The sequence below is a fragment of the Schistocerca americana genome, chromosome 11, assembly GCF_021461395.2.
Source record: "Schistocerca americana isolate TAMUIC-IGC-003095 chromosome 11, iqSchAmer2.1, whole genome shotgun sequence".
Lineage (NCBI taxonomy): Eukaryota > Metazoa > Arthropoda > Insecta > Orthoptera > Acrididae > Schistocerca > Schistocerca americana.
Window position 1 is genome coordinate 130767422 of NC_060129.1, and position 21962 is coordinate 130789383.

General features: G+C 42.6%; 1 protein-coding gene across 1 annotated transcript in view; it reads right to left on the reverse strand.

Moving 5' to 3' along the window:
* LOC124554137 (procollagen-lysine,2-oxoglutarate 5-dioxygenase) overlaps nt 1-21962 on the reverse strand; it is a 465996-nt gene that overhangs the window by 213806 nt on the left and 230228 nt on the right. Inside the window, exon 9 of the mRNA XM_047128203.1 lies at nt 7954-8055. Coding sequence (XP_046984159.1) covers nt 7954-8055 — 102 coding nt within the window. The remainder of the gene's footprint in view (nt 1-7953; nt 8056-21962) is intronic.

The window sequence follows — 21962 nt, forward strand, 5'->3', positions numbered from 1 at the left end:
AACGATGGGTTCGATGACGGTTTGGATGTACCGTGCACTATTCAGTGTCCCCTCGACGATCACCAGTGGTGTACGGCCAGTGTAGGAGATCGCTCCCCACACCATGATGCCGGGTGTTGGCCCTGTGTGCCTCGGTCGTATGCAGTCCTGATTGTGGCGCTCACCTGCACGGCGCCAAACACGCATACGACCATCATTGGCACCAAGGCAGAAGCGACTCTCATCGCTGAAGACGACACGTCTCCATTCGTCCCTCCATTCACGCCTGTCGCGACACCACTGGTGGCGGGCTGCACGATGTTGGGGCGTGAGCGGAAGACGGCCTAACGGTGTGCGGGACCGTAGCCCAGCTTCATGGAGACGGTTGCGAATGGTCCTCGCCGATACCCCAGGAGCAACAGTGTCCCTAATTTGCTGGGAAGTGGCGGTGCGGTCCCCTACGGCACTGCGTAGGATCCTACGGTCTTGGCGTGCATCCGTGCGTCGCTGCGGTCCGGTCCCAGGTCGACGGGCACGTGCACCTTCCGCCGACCACTGGCGACAACATCGATGTACTGTGGAGACCTCACGCCCCACGTGTTGAGCAATTCGGCGGTACGTCCACCCGGCCTCCCGCATGCCCACTATACGCCCTCGGTCAAAGTCCGTCAACTGCACATACGGTTCACGTCCACGCTGTCGCGGCATGCTACCAGCGTTAAAGACTGCGATGGAGCTCCGTATGCCACGGCAAACTGGCTGACACTGACGGCGGCGGTGCACAAATGCTGCGCAGCTAGCGCCATTCGACGGCCAACACCGCGGTTCCTGGTGTGTCCGCTGTGCCGTGCGTGTGATCATTGCTTGTACAGCCCTCTCGCAGTGTCCGGAGCAAGTATGGTGGGTCTGACACACCGGTGTCAATGTGTTCTTTTTTCCATTTCCAGGAGTGTATTATAAGATCTATAAAATCACCTGAGATACAGGATTTCTGCATTACATCCAATGCTAGGGTGCTATTCCAATGCTTGAGAGGCTTGGCAATAGTGATGACTGAGGTGGCAAATAATCTGAAGACATGAATTGAAGTTTGTGTTGAGGAGGGCACTGGACTTGAGTAGTCTGTGCAGCAATGCCAACCATAATGCTGGAGGTGGGGGAGGGGGGGGGGTGTAATGGCCAGAATTCCTGTGTAGTAAGCAAGGAGGCCTGGGTTTGAGTCCTGGCTCTGGCATAAATTTTAGTTCATTTATTCAGCTTCCTTCATTACCATAGATAAAGATAAGACTAAAATGTCTTGTAGAAAAGTTAATTGTAAGATCTAATGGACTAGTACGTTGTGCAGATGAGTGGGTGACAGAACACCACTTTAAGGGGGTGGGATGGATCTCAATTAGGATTTCCCTCATTTCAGGGCAACACTGGGATGGATCTCAATTAGGATTTCCCTCATTTCAGGGCAACACAACAGGTAATCAAAGCTCTAACAAAGGATGTGGTTCAGTTGTTCCAGTTTGGGGTGGCCGTGGGTGACAAAGGGGTTACTCCTTTGTAGCTGGCTTTTGGAGGTGGTGGGAGAATTGGGGAGCTTAAGCGGAAACGGAACAGGAGATTTGTTTGCAGACTAGGTCTGGAGGCCTCGGTGAGACCCTTGGCATACTGAGCAAAGGAGTTTTTGTCACTGCAGATACGCCATCCCTGGGATTCCAGGCTGTACGCAGCAGTCTTTTGGTGTGCAGATGGAGCAGATGGAGCCGTCATAGAGAAGGAGGTCTACATGCAAGAGAATGGCATGCTGGGTTGAGGAGGACCAGGTGAAGCACATGGGAGACAGAGCGTGGAAGTTATGAAGGAATAAGGATAGGGTGTCTTTGTCCTGAGTGTAGGTCACAAAGATATCAACTATTACATGGTTACTTAAGTAAGGCTCCTCCAGTCATAATTTACAATATCACTGGATACATAAGAAAACACCTTGTCACAGTTACAGATCTGACATACTAAAATGAGAATCGGATCGACTCAGGTCAGCAGCAAAAAGTAACTGCACAGACATTCTCCGCATAAAAACCTTTCCACCACCACGAAATGGTTCGAGTTAAAGTCACGCTCCAAGTAGACACGTATCCAGTAATCTTAAATGCTACATAAAAAAATCTTTCAATTAACCAAAAGAGTTCACACTTAATTGCCTTTTTATAAAACAGTCTGACTATGAAAGACATCCAGACAGTAAAGTAATCACAGATCCGAGAGATCAGCCTTCTAGAGCCCATAGACGCCACGTCGTATCTGTCAAACCGTCGTCCTTCCGTGCCGAGAAACGCCCCATTTTTGAGAGCAAACTCCCAGAGGCGAGCTCTGTCAGCGCTGCAGCAGAACTGTACTCAGCAGCATACCCCACTACCCCACTGCCACAGGCCTCAGAGTGGCACATGAACCACCTCGGATGAGTGATGTCTCGGCACTGTTACTCTCCCGGCAAAAACAATATTTAATTTCTGTTTGTTTGCATCATAGTTTGATTCTACAGAACTTATAACACGAAAAACATTTCTCTCACAGTTTTCCCACATCATAGTTTGATTCTACAGAACTTATAACGTGAAACACATTTCTCTCACAAAAGTTGTGTGCATTTAATAAAAACCTATTTATTCACACATAGGCTTTCGCAACCAGTGTCAATCTCATCAAAATTCTTCCAGTTGTACAGCCATATCATCCTATAAAATACATAAAACACTAAAGTAAGACAATGTTTTGGCTAAGTTGAAGTGGCCTCCCTCAGGGCAAAGACTAATTAGCTGAGGAGTGGGCGCACCAATACATCGCTATTCTAATGATCTCACTAGACCAGGGTTCAGCAAATAGCGGCCTGCAGGCTGTATGCGCCTGTTAACGATTTTTGTACAGCCTGCTGAGACAGTCAGAATTTTCATGTAACAATTTATAACTTTTCTGAAATGGATGACATCATTTTAAAAGTTGTTGCCCTCCATCAACATCTGCTTCCACAAAGTGGCCCCCAAGTCAGTACTATTGCCCACCACTGCACTAGAGCATCAAATACAAATTCATCAGATTTTATTGGAGCTAAAATAAGATTTGTGGATGATACATGAGACAGAAGGTTTATGTGGCAGACTATTCGTAAAATGCATGACTTGCTGGCAGTAAATAGCCTGCTACAAATCAGTGAGAAGCTTTTGAAGGCTGTTGGTTGTGGAGAAAAGACGCCAGTTGTGTATGCACTGTCTGTTTAGTTCGGTTCGTCACAGCAATATCGGGCAAGGCTGATGTTCTGCAGTCACACGTCGTGCCGGGATAGCTGGCACCCGGGACACCAGTAGCCCGTATCTGCCTTCAATCTCGATACTGTCAGGCTGCTGCAATGGTTTGACTGCCCCTCTCATTTTACATGTGCACATCCACAGTTGTCATACAAGTATTCTCAAAACTTCAGAGGCTGCCCACAATTGTGATGGTGATCTGCAAGTGCTGATCTGTTCTGCCGCCACAACTGAACACAGTGTCCCTGCTCTACTATGTGGGTAATAAAGTCCGTGCAGGATATGGTATCCGGGGGTGATCAAATTTCATCCGAGGCACTAGGCAAGTTAATTCTTTTGTTTGGAAGGGAAGGTCGACACTGTTTGCGGCTTTCGGCCAGTTGACAAAGTGCCGCTATGACAGAATAGAGATGCACAACCTGCAATCTCTCTCAATTGATTTTACAGAAAAAAAAAGAAAAAAAATTAATTGTGTTGCTTATAACTTTAGACGTCAGCTCCATAACAACAGCCCATTAATGGTATTAGATGCTGTGGTATTTGCCTTTATTTTAGACAGTGTGTGAAATTCGAGAAAGTCTGCAATAAAAGATAGGGTCACTATGATCTGTCATTTGGTGCATATTACGTAATATGTTGCCGTGTATGAAATTTAGCTAATATACTGAATTTTTCTTTAGATTTGAGTGGAGGTCTCTATCTGCCACCAATCTTGAGGATATTGCTCATATGCAGCAAATTCATTTGTAACTACGTATGCCAGTGATAAAGCCAGAAAGAAATATCCACAACATTCATCATCACAAGCAGTCTGGGATATCAAAACAAGATTTTGGCAAACGATAGTATGCAAAGAGGAGAGCATTTTGCCATATGGTTGCTATGTGAAACTTTATTATCTACCGTGTTGTTCCACTAACTACAGGCCTTTCCGACAAAAGAATGCAATTTTTAAGGGCCACCAATAGCTTGTGAAATGAGAAATGCTGTATGTTTTGGAAAAATATAAGTGAAGATATTAAAAATTTATTTTTGTACCGAGGATGTGCTTTTTCATAAGTTAGTGACTTTACTTGTTCTAAGTTCCTCACTTAATAAACCACTGTTTCAAAATTTTCTCACAATTGCATCTGCACATCTTAGAGAGGTGAAACTGTGTAAATTCCACAGTGTTTGAGCAAAAGAAGGAAATTTTAACATGGCAACAAAAAAAATGTAGGTTTTACTCAAGCTCTGCCGTTCGTGACTCTTCTCTGAAAGTTACGGGTGGTTGATAAGCCAGGTGAAAGTAAGCTGCTGCTTTTCTTGCATTTTCACGGGATTTACTTTTAGATACTAATGAAAACAGAAGTGACAGTAGATCATCTCGAATGTTCACCGTACAAGTGCAGGCATGGAGGGCCTCCAGTTAATATTTAAAAAAAAGTGAGCACAGACTTCAGTATAGAATAGCACTTCCCCTCTGACACTCAGCATTCCCCCTACAGCACCTGCCCGCAACCCCCACCACTGGCACTTTCCACATACTCGCTGTGCCGACTGGGCAACTACCGGCGACATTACTGTGCGCACACTCTAACAGATTTAACAGTTTCCCCAATGTAGGTGCACTGCACTCACACAGTCTCTAGCATACACCGTCAGCTTTGATGGCTTTTTATGAGTCCCTAGTGGATCCTACAAAATCCTGGATTCTGTGGCCTCCCCGGAAGATCGGTTTGATGCCTCCTCACCAAAGCACCTCGCCTGCTCCATAACTAATGCCCTTAATGTGCCCTCAAAGTCAGCCAGTGCACCATCAAGAGCTGTTATTTTATTTCACTTCTTTTATATTGGCCTCCTGCTGAACTTGGTAGCTCTTCTCACTATTTTACTGTCATATCTGTTGGCTCGTAAGATGTTATGCGGCTCTTTGAATTCTTGTTTCATATACACACATCAAAAAATACTTTGCATCACCCCAGTTCCCAGAACTCCTGAAGACAGATGTTGACTGTGGATATTGTATCCAGACACAGTCACTTTCACTGCTCAGAGATGTCACTAAACAAGAGCAAATATGTAAACAACCGTGCACGAGCTGCGCCTATTGGACGGAATGGGTCCGACAGCCGATCAGTTCTAATCATTCCACCAGGAAGCAGGTACACGACTCCTGTTGTCTGTAATTCAACCGTGCCTAGACGGTCAATACCATTCAATCGTGTCCGCATTGTTACTTAGTGCCAGGGAGGGCTCTCAACAAGGGAAGTGTCCAGGCGTCTCGGAGTGAACAAAAGCGATGTTGTTCGGACATGGAGGAGATACAGAGAGTCAGGAACTGTCAATGACATGCCCCGCTCGGGCTGCCCGAGGGCTACTACTACAGTGGATGACCGCTACCTATGGATTATTGCTCAGAATAACCCTGACAGCAACGCCACCGTGTTGAACGATGCTTTTCGTGCAGCCACAGGACGTCGCGTTACAGCTCAAACTATGCACAACAGGCTGCATGATGCGCAACTTCACTGCCGACATCCGTGGCGAGGTCACTCTTTGCAACTGTGACATCGTGCAGTGTGGTACAGATGGGCCCAACAACATACCGAATGGACCGCTCAGTATTGCCATCACGTTCTCTTCACCGATGAGCGTCGGGTTGGGTTGTGTGGGGGAGGAGACCAAACGGCGAGGTCATCGGTCTCATCTGATTAGGGAAGGATGTCGGCCGTGCCCTTCGAAGGAACCGTTCCGGCATTTGCCTGGAGCGATTTAGGGAAATCACGGAAAACCTAAATCGGGATGGCCGGATGCGGGATTGAACAGTCGTCCTCCCGAATGCGAGTCCAGTGTGCTAACCAGTCCGCCACCTCGCTCGGTGACGAGTGTCGCATATGCCTTCAACCAGACAATCATCGGAGAGGTGTTTGGAGGCAACCCGGTCAGGCTGAATGCACACTGTCCAGCGAGTGCAGCAAGGTGGATGTTCCCTGCTGTTTTGAAGGGGTATTATGTGGGGCCGACGTACGTCACTGGTGGTCATAGAAGGTGCCATAATGGCTGTACTATATGTGAATGCCATCCTCCGACTGATGGTGCAACTGTATCGGTAGCATATTGGAAAGGCTTTCGTCTTCACGGACGACAAATCGCGCCTAAATTGTGAACATCTTGTGAATGATTCCTTCAGGATAACGACATTGCTCGACTAGAACGGCCAGCATGTTCTCCAGACATGAACCCTATCGAACATGCCTGGGATAGATTGAAAAGGGCTGTTTATGGACGACGTGACGCACCAACCACCCTGAGGGATCTACGCAGAATCGCCGTTGAGGAGTGGGACTATCTGGATCGACAGTGCCTCGATGAACTTGTGGACAGTATGCCACGACAAATAAAGGGATGCATCAATGCAAGAGGACGTTCTACTGGCTATTAGAGGTACTGGTGTGTACAGCAATCTGGACCACCAACTCTGAAGTTCTCACTGTATAGAGGTACGACATGCAATGTGTGGTTTTCATGAGCAATAAAAAGGGAGGGAATGATGTCTATGTTGATCTGTATTCCAATTTTCTGTACAGGTTCCGGAACTCTCATAACGAAGGTGATGCAAAACTTTTTTTGATGTGTGTAGTTTTTATCAGTGATGTGTAGGGTTTGAGTGGGTAGTGTCTGGAGGATGGGAACTTCTGAGCTAGAAAATGTTGGAATAGGGAATGGTCAGTGAGAGTAGGTTTCCGGTAGGCCTCATATCCAATACTGCTGTCGGGATTTGTGTAGACCTCCAAGTCCAGAAACAGTGTCGTAGCATTACTTTCTCACTCTAGTGTAAATTGGATGTTCTTATGGACACCTGGTTTTTCTCATGGAGGCTGTTAATATCCTAATGGAACTTAGTCTGCTCTGCTTTTCCATGCGGTCAAATGCCAAATGTATTGTCTACGAAACATGACCAACAGTGTGGGCAGAACTGTGAGGACTGTAACAACACAAGTTCGCTCAAATGCTCGCATAAAGACATTTGTTTGTACCTTAAATTTTTCACATTTTTAGCAATTTTTGGAAAATTTAATTCAGAACATTTTCAAACAAGTGCTGAGCTAGATTTTCCTCCATAAATTCCTCTCGGAATCAAAATAGAAAGCAGTAAACATGGGTAAGAAAACAGCACTTTTGAACAGAATTAATCACTGTACATAGTTTTTCCAATTTCAAGGCATTTAGGAGTCATCTCGCACTTGTTTGATGAAATAGAAATTATCTGCGATAATAATTGAAGCTGAAGAAATGAATTAAAATTTGTGCCATAGCCAGGACTTTTACCTTGAAGCTCCTTGCTTATTAGGCAGGTATGCTAGCCACTGCACCACCACAGCACTATAGCTAACATAGCTGACACTGGTTCTACGCCCTCCTAACACCAACTTCAATTCACATCTTCAGCTTATTTTCTCCTTCTCAGATCATCACTGTTGCTGAGGCTCTCCAGTATTGGAACAGCACAGCCTGGAGCAGACAATTTTACTTTTCAGAATATTAACTTTAGTTAATGTCCTCAATTATGACTTGCAGTGCAGATGAAGAGACAGGCGAGGATTTTAATATGCAGAACCCTGGAGATATGCTTGCTATTTCTGAAACACCAACTGGGGGGAAAAAAAACAAAGAGAGGGAGAAACTGTGGGCACCTCACCTGTTCTGCTCGACAAGCAGCCGCAGTGTGTGCCGGTTGTCTAGGTGAGCCTCCCCGTCGACGTTGAAGTACATGTCACACTTCTTCTTCAGAAAATGGTCCCTGTAGAAAAACAAACACTGTATAATTTCAGCGGAAAGCTTACAATGCCGTTTATTAGTTAGAAGTACAACTTTTTAATTGCTGAGTGATAGTAGGGGAATCCACATATAGAAGGTATTAAAGTTTGAAAACTTTTGGAGCCAATGGGTCCTTCTTCTGGCAGAAAGGTTGAAAGGGAAGGAAAAAGGGGAAAGAAAAGACATGCGATGTTCAGGAAAAGTGGTAGAGTTCGGAAAACTCATCCAGGATTCTGGGTTGGGGGGAGACTTATTGGACAGAATGAGAAAGAAAGACTGATTGATGATGACTGTGCTGGATGAGATCTGCAAACCTGACAGCTCAATGGTAATATACCGGGTGATCAAAAAGTGAGTATAAATTTGAAAACTTAATAAACCACAGAATAATGTAGATAGAGAGGTAAAAGTTGACACACATGCTTGGAACGACATGGGGTTTTATTAGGGGGGAAAAAAAAGTAGTTCACAAAATGTCCGACAGATGGCGCTGGACAGCAAAACGTCAGTGATTAGATTAGATTAGTTTCTCGTTCCATAGATCCGTGTTGAGGAGATCCCCGTGGATGTGGTACATATCACTTTTTTTCTTCTCTCTCTTTTTTTTTTTTTTTTTTAAAAAAAAAGGCTGAAATAACAATACTAACAGTATGAATATATACAATACATCATTTGTTTCTATCAAAAAATTCGTCAGTGGAGTAGAAGGAGTTGGCCACTAGTAAGTCTTTCAGGCTCCTTTTAAACTGATCTTAATTTGTAACTAAATTTTTTATGTTTGCTCGCAAATTATTGAAGATGAGTGTTCCTGAGTAGTGGACCCCTTTTTGAACTAAAGTAAGTGCTTTTAAGTCCTTGTGCAGATAATTTTTGTTCCTGGTATTGTATGTATGAACTGAGCTGTTTGTTGGAAAAAGAGATAAATAATTTAGGACAAATTTCATTACCGAGTAAATATACTGAGAGGCAGTAGTTAGTATACCCAGTTCTTTGAAGAGGTTTCTACAGGACGTCCGTGAACTTACTCCACAAATAATACGTATTACATGCTTTTCGACTCTGAAAACTTTTGTTTGACTTGAAGAGTTACCCCAAAATATTATACCATATGACATTATGGAGGGAAAGTAGGCAAAGTACGCAAGCTTTTCATTTTTATGTCACCTATGTCTGCTAACACTCGAATTGCAAATACAGATTTGCTAAGGCGTTTCTGCAGTTCTGTGGTGTGCTCCTCCCAACTGAATTTTTTTATCAAGTTGTAATCCCAGATTTGTAAGACTGTCAACCTCTTCTATCCGCTCTTCTTCATACTTTATGCATATGCTGGGTGGAAACCTCTTACAGGTTCTAAATTGGATATAGTGAGTCTTTTTGAAGTTTAATGTCAGTGAGTTGGCTTTAAACCATTTATTAATATCCATGAAAATATCATTAGCAGATCTTTCTAGAACTACACTCGACATACTATTTATTGCAATACTTGTGTCATCTGCAAACAAAACGAACTCTGCTTCTGGCAGTGTAACTGATGAGAGATCATTAATGTACACAAGAAAAAGCAATGGCCCTAAGATGGATCCTTGTGGGACACCACATGTAATTTCTTCCCATTCTGATGATGACTGATGACTTAATTAGTCCCTTGCACTGACACCCTTTGTTTCCTGTTAGCGAGGTATGACTTGAACCATTTTGCCGCACTGCCCGTGACACCACAGAATTCTAATTTATTTAAAAGGATGTTGTGGTTTACACAATAGAATGCCTTTGACAAATCACAGAAAATACCTGCTGCTTGTAACTTGTTATTTAATGAATTAAGTACATTTTCACAGTAGGTGTAAATAGCCTTTTCCGTATCAGAACCCTTCAGAAATCCAAACTGTGTTCTTGATAATATGTTATTTGTGGTCAGATGGTTGAGAAGCTGCCTGTACATTACTTTTTCTAAAATTTTTGAGAATGCTGGCAAAAGGGAAATCGGTCTGTAGTTTGATGGTATCTCTTTATCCCCTTTCTTGAATAGAGGCTTAACATCTGCATATTTTAGCCAGTCAGGAAATGTCCCAGTTATAATTGACTGGTTACACAAGTAACTTAGATTTGTACTAAACTCACAAGAACATGCCTTAATTAACTTTGCTGATATTTCATCGTAACCACTAGAATGCTTTGGTTTTATAGATTTTATTATGGACGTTATTTCTTTTGGTGATGTGAGTGACATATTCATGTACCTGAAGCTATTTGTAAAGGCTAGTTTCAGATAAAAAGGCTAGTTTCAGATGACTGCGCATGATAATCGTGTATAAAAGGAGCTGTAATGAGAGAGAGAATCAGATGCGCCAGCAGTCGCAGCATGTCGACGTTACCTGAAAAGGCGCTTTTACTGAAGCTGTATTATCAGAATGGGGAATGTGCTAGTTCAGCGTTACGATCCTATCGCCATAGGAAGGGGATTCGAACGGGTAAAGGTCCGTTGACAAATGGAGCTGTGGCGAGAATTATTTCAAAGTTCGAAGCCACAGGATGTTTAGAGGATAGACCCCGTAGTGGCCGACCGAGCACAAGGCGTAATGCTGCTGAGACAGTTCAGGAAGAAATGGAGACTGTAGCGGGTTCGTCTATGCACGGGGAAGTCTGCGCTCGTGCAGTAGCACGTCGCACCGGAATTCCATCCACTACTGTTTGGTTGGCACTTAGGTGTACCCTCCGATGCTATCCGTACAAAATCCATCGGCATCGTGAACTGTTACCTGGCGATTTAGTGAAGCAGAGACCATTTGCGGTGTGGGCGTTTCAAAAGATGGCTTAAGATGACAATCGATTGAGTAACGTGTTGTGGACCGACGAATCTCATTTCATGCTCCGAGGGCCTATCAACGGCCACAAATGCAGAATTTGGGCTACCGAAAATCCTAGAATTGTCGTGGAAACTCCATTGCACGACGAGAAAGTCACGGTATGGGCCGGATTATACGACATCTGCTGTTATCGGGCCTTTTTTCTTCGAGGAAATGCGTGATTCCGGTTTTGCAACTGCTACCGTGTCGAGTGAGAGGTACGCCGATATGTTACAGAATCGCATCATCCCCAGCCTGGTTGATAAACACCTGCTGGAACGTACGATGTTTATGCAGGATGGCGCTCCACCCCATATTGCTAAACGCGTGAAAGATCTCTTGTGCGTGTCATTTGGTGACGTTCGTGTGCTCAGCCGCCACTTTCATCACGCTTGGACTCCCAGGTCCCCAGACCTCAGTCGGTGTGATTATTGGCTTTGGGGTTACCTGAAGTCGCAAGTGTATCGTGATCGACCGACATCTCTAGGGATGCCGAAAGACAACATCCGACGCTAATGCCTCACCATAACTCCGGACATGCTTTACAGTGCTGTTCACAACATCATTCCTCGAGTACAGCTATTGCTGAGGAATGATGGTGGAAATATTGAGCATTTGCTGTAAAAAACATCATCTTTGCATTGTCTTACTTTGTTATGCTAATTACTGCTATTTGGATCAGACGAAGCGCCATCTGTCAGACATTTTTTGAACTTCTGTGTTTTCTTGGTTCTAATAAAACCCCATGTCATTCCATGCATGTGTGTCAATTTGTACCTCTCTATCTACATTATTCCATGATTTATTCAGTTTTCAAATTTATACTGACTTTTTGATCACCCAGTACAAGAGCTTTGCAACAACTGCTCAAAAGTAACATGCTCCTAAAACAGCGTAAACATCTCGAACTAATTTATGAGCGTGACACGATGTCATAGGAGCAACGACGTACGTGACATAATCTGTTACCGAAAAATCACCCATAAAATACTTGAAAATGGCCTAAGCCCAGAACTGTACAGTCATACAGGAAATAAAGGAAATGGCAGCTGAAGGCTTCAAGACATGTTATAATGTCAGTTCCCACCAGTGGATTTCTGAGAAACTGGTGTCGGGAGGAAGAATCCAGGTAGCACGTGTCGTGGAACAGGCACTGAGGTCACGACTGTCTGCAACAGGACATTGTGTACTGCTAGTATAGACGCTCTGAATGGGCACAGGCAGGGGGTGTATACTGGCAACACACATTACGACAGCTGCGACCAGAGGTCGCTTCGATAGCCGAGTGGCCAGTGCGACGGACTGTCGTGACCAGGGGCCCGGGTTCGTTTCCCGCCCAGGCTGGAGATTTTCTCAGCTTAGGGACTGGGTGTTGTGTTGTCTCTATCATCATCTCATCCCTACTGACATACGAGTTGCCGAAGTGGAGTCATCTCAAAACAATCGCACCAGGCGACATATCTACCCGATGGGAGGCCCTAACCACACGACATTTCCGTTTCCATTTCTGCCCCCAGACACCAGTTTCTCAGAACTCTGTAGGTGGGTGGGAACCGGCGACTTATTTACAGTAATATCTTCAGTCTCGGCATTTCTTGTCAGTAGCTATTCATTTCTTCGCTCCCTTTCAGTTTTCTATATCTTTTATTTCTATATATTTTATGTTCTTACCGGTCTGTTTCCCCCCACCGCTACCACATAAAACACACTTAACTTTCCACTCTTATTAACTCAAATATGATGTATTAGCACCAATCTCTGTCTCGCTTATTACCCTATGTTTCACCTGTAAGTTATCAGGTTTTCAAATTTCATCTGGTGCAGTTTTAAACGATCAGTCTTCCCTTCTCATCTTGCCCACTAAGTCTCTCTTGACCCAGCGTTTCCCTTTTCCTAAACCTCGTCAGTGCTTTAACTTCAATGTTCTACATTTCCCTTCAGTGCTTCTGCTGGAAGAAGGAGCCACTGGCTCCAAAAGCTTGCAAACTGTAATACATTTTATATGTGCACTCTATAGAGTTTTTATCCATCCAATTACATTATATTTTCAAAAAGTGATTATTTTCATTAATTAGTTTAACTGTAATTTTTGTACTCAACTTCCCTTTCTGCCAGTACACTACATTTAAAAAATTAAAATGAGAGGTAGGGCATAGGTCACAGTACTTTCTGACACTGTCATTCATCAGAGATGGCAAAAGACTTGGGAGAACACTTGAATGGAATGTATAATGCTATTTTGTCGAAAGTCGACATGTTGGGAAACGTGGCTGTTGTACTTAAGGTTTATAATTTATATAAAAAACAGCTACCAGCCACATGTATGGTTTAAAAAGGTTTATTATCTTCAGACCATGACCGGTTTCGGATTTTTCTTTACAAATCCATCTTCAGATGGCAGATTACAAGCATTCATAGTTGGACCTAGTTTTGTTTGTGTTATTCGTTTGCTGCAGAGCTGTGTAGTTCTGCCTGACGAAATATTCGTGCGTTTATGTTTTCAAACGCAAGCTTAATACACTTTTCAATATGCACTATGTGAGTGCTATTCCAGTCAATGGACGTCACTTTCAACATAAACGCACGAATATTTCGTCAGGCAGAACTACACAGCTGTGCAGCAAACGAATAACACAAACAAAACTAGGTCCAACTAAGAATGCTTGTAATCTGCCATCTGAAGATGGATTTGTAAAGAAAAATCCGAAACCGGTCATGGTCTGAAGATAATAAACCTTTTTAAACCATACATGTGGCTGGTAGCTGTTTTTTTATAGGAATGTATAATGTCTTGAAAAGGGGTTATAACATGAATGTCAACTGAAGTTAGTGAAATGGAGCATAGTGAAATTAAATCAGGTGAAGGTTATTAGATTTGGAAAAGAGACAATAAAAGTAGTAGATGATTTCTGCTATCTTGCTGGCAACATAACTGATGAACACAGATTGGCACTGGCAAGAAAAACATTTCTGAAAAACAGAAATTTGTGGACACGAATGTAAACTGAAGGGTTAGGAAATCTCTTCTGAAGATACTTCTTTGGAGTGTAGCTTTGCACAAAATTGAAAAGCGAAGAAGCAGTTCGGACAAGGAGAGAAGAGAAACTTTTGAAACATGATGATACACAAGAATGCTGCAAATAGAATGCAGAGGCTGAATAACTAAGGAGGAGGTTCTGAATAGAATTTGGGAGAAAAGAAATTTATGGTAGAATTTGACTAAAAGAAGGGATCGGTTGCTAGGACACATCACGAGGCATAAAGAAATCATCAATTTGGTACGGAGGGAAGCGTAGGACTAAAAATTGTAGAGCGAAAGTAATCCTTGCTTGAATACAGTAAGCAGATTCAAATGGATGTAATTGCAGGAGTTATGCAGAGACATCATCCTTACTTCATGTTTCTGTTCAATTAATAGTCTGTGTCTATGTCTGGCATTATTACATATGATCTAAATAGATGGGTGCATGCAAAAGTAAGTTAATTTACTAATGATTTTATCCCCAAAATCAGTAATTATCTGTGGGGTAAATGTTCCTCAACTAAAGTTTCGATGAACTTGAACACCCAGCATATTCTCTTTTCTGCTTGCTGTACTGTTGTTGGTAATGGTATACCTTCCTTGTTGTGGGACTGAATGACTGTTTTTTCTAAGTTATTGTTAGATCATTTACTGAGAATCAATCGATAGTACTTTTCCACATGCAATTTATGGCTTGTTCTTTGTTGAAGCTCTGTTAGGGTTGAATATCTGCAAAGAACACTGTTCCTACTTTATCACTGATTGAATTCAGCTAGCAATGGATGGTTGTGTACTGTAATTGTTACACATTACATTTTAGATCAACATTTGGTTTCTAGTTCATTTGTATTTAAAAAATCTAGCGTGTAAGAGGGAAATATTGCCTCATCTCATTGCTTATATCCACTGAATGAATGCATTTACCTATTTCTTTACTTTTTATCATTGTACTGCTGTAGTAAACAAAGGCAGACACAACTAAACACAGTACATGAACAACATCGTCTACAGTTCTCTTCTGTATAACTTTACACTGTGCACAAATTACAACCACATTATTAGTTTGTAGGTTTTAACATGTTTAGAACTGCAAAGCATTGTAAATTATGAAGGGCATTCAATAAGTCATGCAACACATTTTTTTCTTGGGAAATTCCGCTTGAAAAATATGGAGTACATCGTGGGACATCATGAGGTATTCTGTTTAGGCCCTTACAGTTTCTTGAAGCTCTGATAGGTGGTGTGGCTATAGTAGCCTACGAAATGGCATCTGTAACAGAGGTGCATTGCAAGAACAGAGATATCATTCAGTTCTTTTGGCAGCAAATAACAGCATCACAGATATTCATAGGTGTTTGCAAAATGTCTACAGGGACCTGACGGTGAACAAAAACGTGACTGTCGATTGGCGACTCCACGGAGTGCTGTGTGCACAACGACCATACGTGTTAAATTAAAAGGAAGGTCAGCGTTGGCCGTAATATTGATGTTTTATTGATAGCAGAATCGATTTTCGATCACATAGTGATCATCTTCAGTGCTGTGGTGTACAAATTAAACTCAGACACTGGTATCAAGTTATCAATAACTAAAACTGAGACCACGATCACAATAACTGCTATTGTGATCGCTTCTCAGTTTTAGTTATTGATAACTTGATACCAGTGTCTGAGTTTAATTTGTACACCACAGCACTGAAGATAAAAAATGTCGTGTGACTAGGGCCTCCCGTCGGGCAGACCGGTCGCCAGGTGCAAGTCTTTCGATTTGATGCCACTTCGCGACTTGCGCATCGATGGGGACGAAATGATGATTACGACAACACAACACCCAGTCCCTGAGTGGAGAAACATCTCCGACCCAGCCGGGAATCGAACCCGGGCCCTCAGGATTGACATTCTGTCGCGCTGACCACGCAGCAACCAGGGGCGGACAGCACTGAAGATGATCACTACGTGATCAAAAATCGATTCTGCTATCAATAAAACATCAATATTACGGCCAACACTGACCTCCCTTTTAATTTAAAAACATGACTGGTTGTGTCGTCACCACATCAAGGTTGCACAAACCTGTCCGATGTCCCACTTGCCAGCCTGCCACACAATGCTGTGTGATTCCTGCAATGTTGGAATGTGTGAACCTCTAATTCCAGGTGATCGACTGATCACTGTCAAACACCTTGCTGCACAACCGCATGTCCCTGTCAGTAGTGATGACACACTAGTCCACTAGTTACAGTACTCAAAGGAGTGTCACCTGAAAGAAGGCCAGCCATTACGAGCAACAAACAGCCACCTGTGCAGAACTGCTTGCACGTTACGAGGCTAATCGTGCTAATTTTTCACCAAACATCATCACAGGTGAGCAGCACTTCGAACTGGAAATGGACAAGCAATCTGTAGAGTGGCACCATGCCACCTCTTCTCTGAACAAAAAGTTCAAATTATGCTTATCCATTACGGATATTTTAGAACCGTGACTGTATATTAATGTAAATAAATTATACAAAACTGCAACCAGTCACTTTTTCATTAATAATGCTTTATTACATTAACCGGTTTTCGAACCCTTTAAGGTTCATCTTCAGATGATTTCGGAAGAATCCGGGAAGTTACATCATTACTGGTAGTAGCATAATGCTGGGTGCTGGTTTGCAACAGTATAGGCGGCTTTTTTCGTATCTGTCTGCCGTACGAAAAAAGCCGCCTATATCGTCGCAAACCAGCACCCAGCATTATGCTACTACCAGTAATGATGTAACTTCCCGGATTCTCCCGAAATCATCTGAAGATGAACCTGAAAGGGTTCGAAAACCGGTTAATGTAATAAAGCATTATTAATGAAAAAGTGACTGGTTGCAGTTTTGCATAATTTATTTACAAAAAGTTCAAAGCCACACGCTCGACCGGTAAAGTCGTGGCAACAGTCTTCTAGGACCCTGAACGCGTTGTTCTGTTTGATGTCCCCCCTGTAACACCTTGGTTCAGTTTACAGTGATAAAAGCTATAGAAAGAATAATTTAAAATTAAGAATAGAATTTTTACAGGGGAAAATAGTGTAGATTCCCAGTTTGGCAATTGCAGATCAAAATTATAGTATATCGGCAAGTAGTTTAACATCTAAGTACAGCAAAGCCACAGAAGCTCCGTCATGGAGAAGGCAGTGACGTTAAACTCTTGTGATCAAAAACCTATAAAAAGGCCTGATCGTCATTATTGCCGCCTTTATTCCTCGATTGTTTTGTTAAAGGGCAGGGAACATGTGTCGGTCAGTGAGACAATAATTAGATTGGACTTTATCGTGTTAAGATTCACGATAAACTGTTAGAATCTTAGGGAGATTAAAAGTGATTTAGTGTACGATCTCTGACTGTTGGTAGCAATGCAGTATTAAGGGGATTTTAGGACTTTAGTGTTAGATTGGAACTTTACGGACATATAGACGATAGAAACTCAAATTATCTGCCGATACGAGTGAATTCAGAGGTACCGGTATTCAGATATTGACGTGTGGACTTTTGAAAGTGTCGTGTGCCATTAGTTGCGAATCTGGACGTAGAGCGCGTGCATATCGGTATTTGCAGACTATTTAGATTCCTCCAGGCTCGGAACCTTTTAAATAGACCATCATCCATCACCATCTTAATCCTTGAATATAGAGTGAAAGTGAAATACAAGAGTGTTGTACTTATTTCATTTACGTAGTACTAATCAGTGAAGGTTTTATGGAACCAAAGCTATTGAGCAGTAAGTCAGCACCATCTACCAGAAAGTGTAGGCATTAACTAACACGCTAACTGAAGTAAACGTTTACGTGTTTTACGGACTGCTTAATATGAACTTTTGTGACTCTTTGACGTTCCCAATCCCTCCGAAAGGTGGCACAGGCTGTCTTAATCATAAAAGGGGAGAGTTTTAGCCGGGCAAATTAATAAATAAAAGCGATATTTACAAGACTCACATTAATAGCAAAAAATGAGGTCCGCACATCATCGGAGAGTCGTCGCTGTCACGTCGGGAAGTAAAGCTGGAAAACCTACCGACAATACGTATCTACGAGCAGACGTCGACGTGGAGTACCTAAAAAAGGAACCACAAGAGAGTTGGGGATGCTTCACCCCTCATGGTGCAATAACCAACTCTGAAGTGTATTGTGCTACCCTCTGGAAACTGAAGAAATGACTTCAGCGTGTTCATTGCCACAAAAATGCTAACCTACTTCTCCTCGACAACATGAAGGCTCACACAAGTCTGCGCAACCAGCAGGGGCTGACAAAACTTCACTGGATTGTTCTTCCTGATCCATGGTACAGCCCAGATCTTGCACCTTCCAACTCCTGTCTGTTTGGCCCAATCAGGGATGCACTCTGCAAGAAACAGTACATATATGGTGCGGAGGTTATCGATGCAGCAAGAGGTCGGTTCCGACATCCTCCCTGTGAGGTGACATAAGGCCTTTGCACTGAACAGAGGTTATGTTGGAAAACAGTGTTTTGTAGACAAAAGAATGGGGAAAAATAGGGTGTATTGAAATGCCCCATCTATCAGAAATGAACAGAACTATGTTGCTGTGGTCTTCAGTCCAGCGACTGGTTTGATGCAGTTCTCCATGTTACTCTATCCTGTGCAAGCTTCTTCATCTCCCAGTATCTACTGCAACCTACATCCTTCTGAATCTGCTTAGTGTATTCATCTCTTGGTCTCCCTCTATGATTTTTAACCTCCACGCTGCCCTCCAATACTAAATTGGTGATCCCTTGATGCCTCAGAGTATGTCCTAGCAACTGATCCCTTCTTCCAGTCAAGTTGTGCCCCAAATTTCTCATCTCCCCAATTCCATTCGATACCTCTTCATTAGTTATGTGATCCACCTATCTAATCATATGGTTCAAATGGCTCTGAGCACTATGGGACTTAACTGCTGAGGTCATCAGTCCCCTAGAACTTAGAACTATTTAAACCTAACTAACCTAAGGACATCACACACAACCATGCCCAACGCAGCATTTGAACCTGCGACCGCAGCGGTCGCACGGTTCCAGACTGTAGCGCCTAGAACCGCTCGGCCACTCTGGCCGGCACATCTAATTTTCAGCATTCTTCTGTAGCACCACATTTCGAAACCTTCTATTCTCTTTTTGTCTAAACTATTTATCATCCACGTTTCACTTCCATACATGGCTATACTCCATACAAATACTTTCAGAAATAGCTTCCTGTCGCTTAAATCTATATTCGATGTTAACACATTCCTCTTCTTCAGAAAGGCTTTCCTCGCCATTGCCAGTCTAAATTTTATATCCTTTCTACTTCAACCATCATCAGTTATTTTGCTCCCCAAATAGCAAAAATCATTCACTACTATAAGCATCTTATTTCCTAATCTAATTCCGGCAGCATCACCCGATTTAATTCGGCTACATTCCATTATTCTCGTTTTGCTTTTGTTGATGTTCATCTTATATCCTCCTTTCAAGACACTGTCCATTTCGTTCAGCTGCTCTACCAGGTCCTTTGCTGTCTCTGTCAGAATTACAATGTCATCGGTGAACCTCAAAGTTTTTATCTCTTCTCCATGGATTTTAATTCCTACTTTGAATTTTTCTTTTGTTTCCTTTACTGCTTGCTCAATACACAGATTGAATAACATCGCCGATAAGCTACAACTCTGTCTGATTCCCTGCTCAACCACTGCTTCCCTTTCGTTCCCCTTGACTTTTATAACTACCATCTGGTTTCTGTAAAAATTGTAAATAGTCTGTCGCTACCTGTATTTTACCCCTGCCATCTTCAGAATTTGAAAGACAGTATTCCAGTCAACATTGTCAAAAGCTTTCTCTAAGTCCACAAATGCTAGAAACGTAGGTTTGCCTTTGCTTAATCTTTCTTCTAAGATAAGTCGTAGAGTCAGTATTGCCTCACGTGTTCCCACATTTCTACGGAATCCAAACTGATCTTCACTGAGGTCGGCTTCTACCAGTTTTTCCATTCGTATGTAAAGAATTCGTGTTAGTATTTTGCAGCTGTGGCTTATTAAACTGATAGTTTGGTAATTTTCACATCTGTCAACACCTGCTTTCTTTGGGATTGGAATTATTATATTCGTCTTGAAATCTGAGGGTATTTCGGCTGTCTCATACATCTTACTCACCAGATGGTAGAGTTTTGTCAGGACTGGCTCTCCCAAGACTGTCAGTAGTTCTAATGGAATGTTGTCTACTCCCGGGGCCTTGTTTCGACTCAGGTCTTTCAATGCTCTGTCAAACTCTTCACGCAGTATCGTATCTCCCATTTCATCTTCATCTACATCCTCTTCCATTTCCATAATATTGTCCTCAAGTACATCGCCCTTGTATAGACCCTCTATATACTCCTTCCACACCTTTCTGCTTTCCCTTCTTTGCTTAAAACTGGGTTTCCATCTGAGGTCTTGATATTCGTACAAGTGGCTGTCTTTTCTCCAAAGGTCTCTTTAATTTTCCTGTAGGCAATATCTATCTTACCCCTAGTGATATACACCTCTACATCCTTACATTTGTCCTCTAGCCATCCCTGCTTAGCCATTTAGCACTTCCTGTTGATCTAGAACTATAATGTAAATAAAATAAATAAATGCATACAAGAATACCAAAACTAAATACATATTCATCTACATGTAAACATTGCAAGTCACCTTCTGGCGTGTGGAGTAGGGTAGTTTTGGTACCGCTCTCTTTTCTCCCCTTTCCTGTTTAGTCAGTGAGTGGTGTGAGGTAATAACTACTGCTGGTAGGTTTCTGTATAAACCCTGATTTCTCTGATTGCTCTATCACAGTCTATTTATAACTTGCATGTGAAGCGAAGTTCTATGTTGCCCAATATAATTTTGACCCAATGTATTGTTTCCAGATTTAATCAGAAAATATCCCCATGATGCACAGCACCTCTCCGTCTGCCAATATGGTTTGATGAATATCTCTGCAATGCTATCACAGTTACTGATCAATCATGTGCTGATCTCCTAAGGACCTCAGTACCTCTACTAGGCTTGTACAAAATGATTTTGTCCACTGTGTACCAACTCTTGGGATTGATTCATGAGAGGATACACAACAAGAAAGTCCAAGAAACTTATGTCCGGAAATATACTGTTTCCATGCTAGAGACCATTTGTTCAGTTACACACTGTTACAAAGACTGCAGTCTAATACATGCTGTACCACACAGCCACAGTCATGGGTGACTGGAACTCAATAGTAGGAAAAGGAAGAGAAAGAAACGTAGTAGGTGAATATGGAATGGGAGCAAGGAAAGAGGAAGCCGCTTGGTAGAATTTTGCACAGAGCGTAACTTAATCATAGCTAACACTTGGTTCAACAATCATGAAAGAAGGTTGTATACATGGAAGAACCCTGGAGATACTTGAAGGTCGCAGATAGATTATATAATGGTAAGGCAGAGATTCAGGAGTCAGGTTTTAAATTGTAAAACATTTCCAGGCGTAGATGTGGACTCTCACCACAAGTTATTGGTCATGAACTGTAGATTAAAACTGAAGAAATTGCAGAAAGGTGGGAATTTGAGGAGATGGGACCAGGATAAACTGAAAGAACCAGAGGTTGTCGAGAGCTTCAGGGCGAATATTAGGGAATGATTGACAAGAATGGGGGAAAGAAACACAGCAGAAGAAGAATGGGTAGCTTTGAGAGATGAAATAGTGAAGGAAGCAGAGGATCAAGTAGGTAAAAAGATGAGGGCTAATTGAAATCCTTGGGTAACAGAAGAGATATTGAATTTAATTGATGAATGGAGATAATATAAAAACACAGTAAATGAAGCAGGTAAAAAGGAATACAAATGTCTCAAAAATTAGATCGACAGGAAGTGCCAAATGGCTAAGCAGGAATGGCTAGAGGACAAATGTAAGGATGTAGAGGCGCATAGCACTAGGGGTAAGATAGATACCGCCTACAGGAAAATTAAAGAGACCTTTGGTGAAAAGAGAACGACTTGTATGAATATCAAGAGCTCAGATGGAAAC